At 49.5% G+C, this 8,732-nt stretch overlaps 2 protein-coding genes across 2 annotated transcripts; both read right to left on the bottom strand.

Annotated features, from left to right (window-relative positions):
- Nucleotides 1–1,248: 1,248 nt before the first annotated feature.
- On the bottom strand, nucleotides 1,249–4,482 carry LOC125005379. Its single transcript, XM_047580703.1, has one exon. It carries the CDS (start codon nucleotides 4,480–4,482, stop codon nucleotides 1,249–1,251), a length of 3,234 nt encoding a protein of 1,077 aa, XP_047436659.1.
- A 515-nt stretch (nucleotides 4,483–4,997) lies between these two features.
- On the bottom strand, nucleotides 4,998–6,032 carry LOC125005378. Its single transcript, XM_047580701.1, has one exon. It carries the CDS (start codon nucleotides 6,030–6,032, stop codon nucleotides 4,998–5,000), a length of 1,035 nt encoding a protein of 344 aa, XP_047436657.1.
- Nucleotides 6,033–8,732: the final 2,700 nt, after the last annotated feature.

The raw sequence follows: 8,732 nt of genomic DNA, 5'->3' as shown, positions 1-8,732 counted from the left end.
TACACGTGATGAGACTGCACGACTATGTTTGATGAACAGATGGTGATAACCAGTGGTTGACCTCCCACCTAAATTCTCATCTTATATTTCTTCTGGGATGAGGTGCTGGGCAGAATGGTTCTGGCTTTGAATGCATGAACAGCTGTTACCATTTCTCCTGATCAGTAAACCTTATTTCACTACTCATCTGAGTCTTTTGTGTCATTTTTCTACAACACCCACCTCTGATTTGGAGAGGTGGGACAAATATACACCACACATTATACAGTAGTAGTAGTAGTATATATGTAACCAGGGCAGCTGTACACCCCTGACAATGCGACAATCCCACTCTGGGACTTTCACCCAGAGAATATCACACTGAATACAGGTTCTTATGTTTTAAGGGGAAAAAAGGAGCAGACAGGTGAATTTCTAGTATTGAACAATTTTTAGTTTTTGCTAAAAAAAAAAAAAGTAAATCTCACATCAGTAAAATAGTAGGCGGACTAAGCTTAACAATAAAGCTCAGCTGATTACGCTAATTATTGTAAAAAATATTTCTATTTGCTAAAATGTCACTACACTGAAACATTTACCAGTACAGGGTGACTATCAGAGAGGCCTATGGGGTGGGGGAGTGAAGGGGAGAGGGGGCATCACCACCAGCTATCCATCCTTTTTATGTTTTGTTTTGTTTTGTTTTGCTGAAATATTTTGTCTACTGATATGAGCTTTTGTCTTTATATATAATCTGTGTAAATAAATACTACTAAAACTAAAAGTCAACCGGCAAATGAAACGACTATATTTATAAAATTTGGATGCATTTAAATGATCTAACATGTGTACAAAGACCATGGAAATGCTTTAAAACACATTAATCTCTTACATTGTTGACAACAGATCCAACACAGGATTGATCTTGATCCTGATTCTTAGCCTGGTCTGGAGCAGGATAGCTGCGGAGGATATATCACCATGGTTACTTGTCCAGGATAAAGCTATCCTGCTTTTGTGCAACCGACTTGAGGATAAATTCATCCAGGATAACCAACATTTGTTGAGCTTGTAGGACTAGATGGTACAATCCCATAGATAATCAGAACTTGGCATCGAGTGGGGTTGGGGTAAAAGCTTCACTGAGGTCATCAGGTGGGCACTCTCTTTCACCGGTGTTTCATTGATAGGCCCACGACACCTCCAGAGAGCTCAACGGCGACACCTGGCGTCCCAGGAGTGCCCCCCTCCGCTTTTACCCCTCCATATTCATTTTGCAGCCCAGTTGGGGTCCTTTCTCTTGATCCAAAGCCAGTTGCTGCTTCGCTCTGCAGCTTCTGACAGTGACTTGACGGCTTTGCGGAACACCTGTCCTCGGACTCCCATCCTCTTAAGAAGCTTGGTTGTGGACGTGGCAACAAACCCTCTACATCCGACCTCGACCGGAAGCACCTGCGTACGCCAGCCGCGCTGTTCTGCCTCGGCTGCTACGTCAGCGTACTTCAGTTGTTTGCGTTCATATGCTTCACCAACTGCAGCCTCCCATGGTACAGTTAGTTCAACAATGAACACAGACTTCTGGGAGGTTGACCACAAGACCAGGTCTGGTCTGAGGTTAGTTGTTATGATCTCAGGCGGGAAGACGAGTTTCTTGTCAAGATCAACCAGCATCCTCCAGTCTCGGGCAGAGTCTAGGATGGTTGTTTCGACTCTTGCAGATGGTTTTATTGGGAGTTGTCCTGCTTTTACAAAGGTGGTGGTGTTCGAGTGTCTGGGCATTGGTGGAGGGAGGGCGTTGGTGGTGCTTCTCCTTTCTTCCAGGGTGATCGCCAGTTGTCGTAGAACCTGGTTGTGTCTCCAGGTGTATCGACCTTGGGACAAACTGGTTTTGCAGCCAGTGAGGATGTGCCGCAGTGTTCCAGGAGTTTGGCAAAGTGCACAGGAGGGATCTTCTCCCAGCCACTGGTTTAGGTTCTTGGGTGTGGGAAGAACATCATAGGTGGCTCTGATGATGAAGCTAATTTGGCTTCCTTCCATTACCCAAAGATCCTTCCATGTGAGCTTCCGATGCTCGATGTTTTCCCAGCTAGTCCACTGCCCCTGTTTGGACTGTGAGACTGCCGTTGCGCATCTCTCTGCCTCCTCTTGTTGCCGCACCTGGCCAACCACCAGCTTTCTCCTCTGGGTAGATGTTGCCTTGTGCCATGTGGGTCGACTCGTTGCAAGTCCAAACCCACCTCTTCCATGCTGTACCTGTCCTACAATGTCTCCATGCCTGAGAGCAGATTTAGCTTGCTGTACGGCCTCAGATGGGATCCATTTCCTTCCTGTTACCAGTCTGGGAGCAGCCGCTCGGATCACATCATCTTGAGAATCAGTCAGGGTCATGTTCAGCCTCACTTTGGTGCATTTAAACTCCTCTATGAGGCTAGAGACGGGCAGTTCTAGGGCACCGTGTCCATACAAGCCGATGTTGCTGAGGCACCGCGGGAGGCCAAGCCACTTCTTGATGTATGAACTGACTGTCCTCTCCAGCTTCTCGACTTTGGTCATAGGGATCTCGTAGACTGTTAGGGGCCACATCAGACGGGGGAGCAACCCAAACTGCAGGCACCAAAGTTTCAACTTGCCAGGGAGCAAGGTCTTGTCAATACTGACAAGGCCTTTGATGGCTTCTTCCCTCAGTTGATCACTCTGGTCTGAGTCTTTGAGGCTCGTGTTGTACCATCGCCCCAAGCTCTTGACTGGCAGCTCTGACACCAACGGGATGGGTGTGTCCTCGATATGGAACCTTTGGTCGACGAGTTTTCCTTTGACGATGGATATGCTCCTGGATTTGCTGGGTTTGAACTTCATGCGTGCCCATGAGATGTTTGAATGCAGCTTTCCCAGCAGATTTTTGGTGCATGCGATGGTTGGGGTCAAAGTGGTCATGTCATCCATGTAGGCACGAATGGGAGGCAGCCGCTGTCCACAGGGCAGACGTTCTCCTCCCACCACCCACTTAGAAGCCCGGATGATCACTTCCATTGCCATGGTGAAGGCTAGTGGAGAAATGGTACATCCAGCCATTACTCCCACTTCTAAAGATTGCCAGGATGTTGTGTATTCTGGCGTTTTGATACAGAATTGCAGATCTTTGAAGTAGTTTCTGACCAGATTGATGATGGTATCGGGGATGTGGAAGAAACTGAAGGCTGTCCAAATGAGAGAATGGGGGACCGATCCGAAAGCGTTGGCTAGGTCGAGGAATACGACGTGCAGGTCTCTTCCTTCGCGTTTGGCAGATTGGATTTGGTGCCATATCATGCTTGTATGCTCCAAGCATCCTGAGAAACCAGGTATGCCAGCTTTCTGCACAGACGTATCAATCAAGTTGTTTTGCTTGAGATACGTTGTCATCCTTTTGGCAACAATGCTAAAGAAGACCTTCCCTTCAACATTCAGCAGATTGATCTGCCGAAATTGATCGATGTTTGAGGCTTCCTTCTCCTTGGGTATCACCACTCCCCCTGCTCTTCGCCAGGCTTTTGGGATGTTTTGCTTAGTCCATGTCACCTTCATTTGCTTCCACAGAAAGCGTAAGACGTTGGGGGAGTTTTTATACAGCCGGTATGGAACTCCGTTTGGTCCTGGAGCTGAGGCTGCCCGTGCCTTCCTCACTGCTTCCTCGACCTCACTCCATCTTGGGGGACTGTCGTCCAGCTGATGTTTTGGTTGAGGAAGTGGTGGCATGTCTGGTGGTATTTCCCTCTGTTCCAGTCTTTGGCTGTCTGTGTGCGTCGCTTTCAGGTGATCGTCAAATTCCCTCTTTGGCACCTTAAGTAACCCGCTCTTTTCCTTTGTGAAGAGTCCTTTGACAAATCTGAAGGGATCCTTGTAGAAAGATGTTCTCGCTCTTTCCTTCCTCTTGCGTCGAGTCCTGAGGTTTTCAGCTCTCCGCAGTGTTCCCAGGCGTCCCTTCAGGTCTGCATGTAGGAGGTCAATGCCCGATCTTTCCTCCAATGAGGCTCTCTTCCATCGCTTCCTCAAGACTCTTCTCTCTTTGACTAGACGCTGGATTTCTTTTTGCCTTCTAGACTCGGGAGGGGATGTTGGTGTCTTGTTCTTCCTTCCCGTGTCTTTCGTTCCAAACCTTTCTGCTCCATAAGAGTAGATCAGATCGCCGATTTTCTCCAGCTTCTTCTCCACTGTTCCTTTAACTCCGTCGAGGATCTCGATCAGGTCTGCATCGATTGTTGCCCACTCTTTCTTGCTGCTGGATTTTGGCCACTTCACATGAGGTCTGTGGCCTTGAATGTTCTTCTCCAAAGCAGGTTGCACGTGGCTTGGTTCCAGGTTCTCTAATGTTGTGCTTGAATCACTTTCAGCCACTGGGGTACTGATGCTCGACGGGCTGCGGGGTAAATCCTGCCGCTGAGCTTCACTCGCCTGACTTGACCTTTCTCTCAAGAGATACTGGTCAATGCGAGGTCCCGGCCTCACTTTCTCCAAACACTTCATCCGCCCTTGATGAATTCTTAGGCCTCTGAAGGATGTTACCTTGGACCAGCCACAGCAACATACTTGACATTCCTGTCCTTCAGCTGATGGTGCTTGTGTTGTGCCGATTATCTGGTTCGTCGTCGTGTTCGTTCCAGGGTCAGTTACCGGGTTGTCAATCGATGAGTTATCTTCCGCCCCCGCTCTCGCAAACTCTAGGGGTGTTTTCCTCTTTGGACTTTTCGTAGCAATGAGGGTGGCCTTTGTGCACTTATGAAGCGACGGAGCCTGCCATCATGGATAGCTAGTCCATGACAGCCCCGTTGGGGTCTTTCCTTCCTGTCAGCTGTCTTTCCAAGCCGTCACATGGTCTTTCCCTTGTTGTCAGCTGCACTTTCACAGCAGTCACTGGATTACTCCAGATTATCAGTTGAGCTTGTAGGACTAGATGGTACAATCCCATAGATAATCAGAACTTGGCATCGAGTGGGGTTGGGGTAAAAGCTTCACTGAGGTCATCAGGTGGGCACTCTCTTTCACCGGTGTTTCATTGATAGGCCCACGACACCTCCAGAGAGCTCAACGGCGACACCTGGCGTCCCAGGAGTGCCCCCCTCCGCTTTTACCCCTCCATATTCATTTTGCAGCCCAGTTGGGGTCCTTTCTCTTGATCCAAAGCCAGTTGCTGCTTCGCTCTGCAGCTTCTGACAGTGACTTGACGGCTTTGCGGAACACTGTCCTCGGACTCCCATCCTCTTAAGAAGCTTGGTTGTGGACGTGGCAACAAACCCTCTACATCCGACCTCGACCGGAAGCACCTGCGTACGCCAGCCGCGCTGTTCTGCCTCGGCTGCTACGTCAGCGTACTTCAGTTGTTTGCGTTCATATGCTTCACCAACTGCAGCCTCCCATGGTACAGTTAGTTCAACAATGAACACAGACTTCTGGGAGGTTGACCACAAGACCAGGTCTGGTCTGAGGTTAGTTGTTATGATCTCAGGCGGGAAGACGAGTTTCTTGTCAAGATCAACCAGCATCCTCCAGTCTCGGGCAGAGTCTAGGATGGTTGTTTCGACTCTTGCAGATGGTTTTATTGGGAGTTGTCCTGCTTTTACAAAGGTGGTGGTGTTCGAGTGTCTGGGCATTGGTGGAGGGAGGGCGTTGGTGGTGCTTCTCCTTTCTTCCAGGGTGATCGCCAGTTGTCGTAGAACCTGGTTGTGTCTCCAGGTGTATCGACCTTGGGACAAACTGGTTTTGCAGCCAGTGAGGATGTGCCGCAGTGTTCCAGGAGTTTGGCAAAGTGCACAGGAGGGATCTTCTCCCAGCCACTGGTTTAGGTTCTTGGGTGTGGGAAGAACATCATAGGTGGCTCTGATGATGAAGCTAATTTGGCTTCCTTCCATTACCCAAAGATCCTTCCATGTGAGCTTCCGATGCTCGATGTTTTCCCAGCTAGTCCACTGCCCTGTTTGGACTGTGAGACTGCCGTTGCGCATCTCTCTGCCTCCTCTTGTTGCCGCACCTGGCCAACCACCAGCTTTCTCCTCTGGGTAGATGTTGCCTTGTGCCATGTGGGTCGACTCGTTGCAAGTCCAAACCCACCTCTTCCATGCTGTACCTGTCCTACAATGTCTCCATGCCTGAGAGCAGATTTAGCTTGCTGTACGGCCTCAGATGGGATCCATTTCCTTCCTGTTACCAGTCTGGGAGCAGCCGCTCGGATCACATCATCTTGAGAATCAGTCAGGGTCATGTTCAGCCTCACTTTGGTGCATTTAAACTCCTCTATGAGGCTAGAGACGGGCAGTTCTAGGGCACCGTGTCCATACAAGCCGATGTTGCTGAGGCACCGCGGGAGGCCAAGCCACTTCTTGATGTATGAACTGACTGTCCTCTCCAGCTTCTCGACTTTGGTCATAGGGATCTCGTAGACTGTTAGGGGCCACATCAGACGGGGGGAGCAACCCAAACTGCAGGCACCAAAGTTTCAACTTGCCAGGGAGCAAGGTCTTGTCAATACTGACAAGGCCTTTGATGGCTTCTTCCCTCAGTTGATCACTCTGGTCTGAGTCTTTGAGGCTCGTGTTGTACCATCGCCCCAAGCTCTTGACTGGCAGCTCTGACACCAACGGGATGGGTGTGTCCTCGATATGGAACCTTTGGTCGACGAGTTTTCCTTTGACGATGGATATGCTCCTGGATTTGCTGGGTTTGAACTTCATGCGTGCCCATGAGATGTTTGAATGCAGCTTTCCCAGCAGATTTTTGGTGCATGCGATGGTTGGGGTCAAAGTGGTCATGTCATCCATGTAGGCACGAATGGGAGGCAGCCGCTGTCCACAGGGCAGACGTTCTCCTCCCACCACCCACTTAGAAGCCCGGATGATCACTTCCATTGCCATGGTGAAGGCTAGTGGAGAAATGGTACATCCAGCCATTACTCCCACTTCTAAAGATTGCCAGGATGTTGTGTATTCTGGCGTTTTGATACAGAATTGCAGATCTTTGAAGTAGTTTCTGACCAGATTGATGATGGTATCGGGGATGTGGAAGAAACTGAAGGCTGTCCAAATGAGAGAATGGGGGACCGATCCGAAAGCGTTGGCTAGGTCGAGGAATACGACGTGCAGGTCTCTTCCTTCGCGTTTGGCAGATTGGATTTGGTGCCATATCATGCTTGTATGCTCCAAGCATCCTGAGAAACCAGGTATGCCAGCTTTCTGCACAGACGTATCAATCAAGTTGTTTTGCTTGAGATACGTTGTCATCCTTTTGGCAACAATGCTAAAGAAGACCTTCCCTTCAACATTCAGCAGATTGATCTGCCGAAATTGATCGATGTTTGAGGCTTCCTTCTCCTTGGGTATCACCACTCCCCCTGCTCTTCGCCAGGCTTTTGGGATGTTTTGCTTAGTCCATGTCACCTTCATTTGCTTCCACAGAAAGCGTAAGACGTTGGGGGAGTTTTTATACAGCCGGTATGGAACTCCGTTTGGTCCTGGAGCTGAGGCTGCCCGTGCCTTCCTCACTGCTTCCTCGACCTCACTCCATCTTGGGGGACTGTCGTCCAGCTGATGTTTTGGTTGAGGAAGTGGTGGCATGTCTGGTGGTATTTCCCTCTGTTCCAGTCTTTGGCTGTCTGTGTGCGTCGCTTTCAGGTGATCGTCAAATTCCCTCTTTGGCACCTTAAGTAACCCGCTCTTTTCCTTTGTGAAGAGTCCTTTGACAAATCTGAAGGGATCCTTGTAGAAAGATGTTCTCGCCCTTTCCTTCCTCTTGCGTCGAGTCCTGAGGTTTTCAGCTCTCCGCAGTGTTCCCAGGCGTCCCTTCAGGTCTGCATGTAGGAGGTCAATGCCCGATCTTTCCTCCAATGAGGCTCTCTTCCATCGCTTCCTCAAGACTCTTCTCTCTTTGACTAGACGCTGGATTTCTTTTTGCCTTCTAGACTCGGGAGGGGATGTTGGTGTCTTGTTCTTCCTTCCCGTGTCTTTCGTTCCAAACCTTTCTGCTCCATAAGAGTAGATCAGATCGCCGATTTTCTCCAGCTTCTTCTCCACTGTTCCTTTAACTCCGTCGAGGATCTCGATCAGGTCTGCATCGATTGTTGCCCACTCTTTCTTGCTGCTGGATTTTGGCCACTTCACATGAGGTCTGTGGCCTTGAATGTTCTTCTCCAAAGCAGGTTGCACGTGGCTTGGTTCCAGGTTCTCTAATGTTGTGCTTGAATCACTTTCAGCCACTGGGGTACTGATGCTCGACGGGCTGTGGGGTAAATCCTGCCGCTGAGCTTCACTCGCCTGACTTGACCTTTCTCTCAAGAGATACTGGTCAATGCGAGGTCCCGGCCTCACTTTCTCCAAACACTTCATCCGCCCTTGATGAATTCTTAGGCCTCTGAAGGATGTTACCTTGGACCAGCCACAGCAACATACTTGACATTCCTGTCCTTCAGCTGATGGTGCTTGTGTTGTGCCGATTATCTGGTTCGTCGTCGTGTTCGTTCCAGGGTCAGTTACCGGGTTGTCAATCGATGAGTTATCTTCCGCCCCCGCTCTCGCAAACTCTAGGGGTGTTTTCCTCTTTGGACTTTTCGTAGCAATGAGGGTGGCCTTTGTGCACTTATGAAGCGACGGAGCCTGCCATCATGGATAGCTAGTCCATGACAGCCCCGTTGGGGTCTTATCATAACATATCCAGGATTAATCCCTTATCCTAGTTTTGTGCAATACCCCTCTGGGCTCAACGAATCCGAAACAAGGCTTATTCAGTTG

Source organism: Mugil cephalus, chromosome 3 (genome assembly GCF_022458985.1).
Source record: "Mugil cephalus isolate CIBA_MC_2020 chromosome 3, CIBA_Mcephalus_1.1, whole genome shotgun sequence".
Lineage (NCBI taxonomy): Eukaryota > Metazoa > Chordata > Actinopteri > Mugiliformes > Mugilidae > Mugil > Mugil cephalus.
Note: the sequence above shows the minus strand (reverse complement) of the source record. Positions and strands in the feature narration are given on the sequence as shown.

Excerpts from the sequence above, each read along its gene's own strand:
- LOC125005379 (XM_047580703.1), bottom strand. The coding sequence starts at position 4,482 with ATGAAGTGTTTGGAGAAAGTGAGGCCGGGACCTCGCATTGACCAGTAT.
- LOC125005378 (XM_047580701.1), bottom strand. The coding sequence starts at position 6,032 with ATGGCACAAGGCAACATCTACCCAGAGGAGAAAGCTGGTGGTTGGCCA.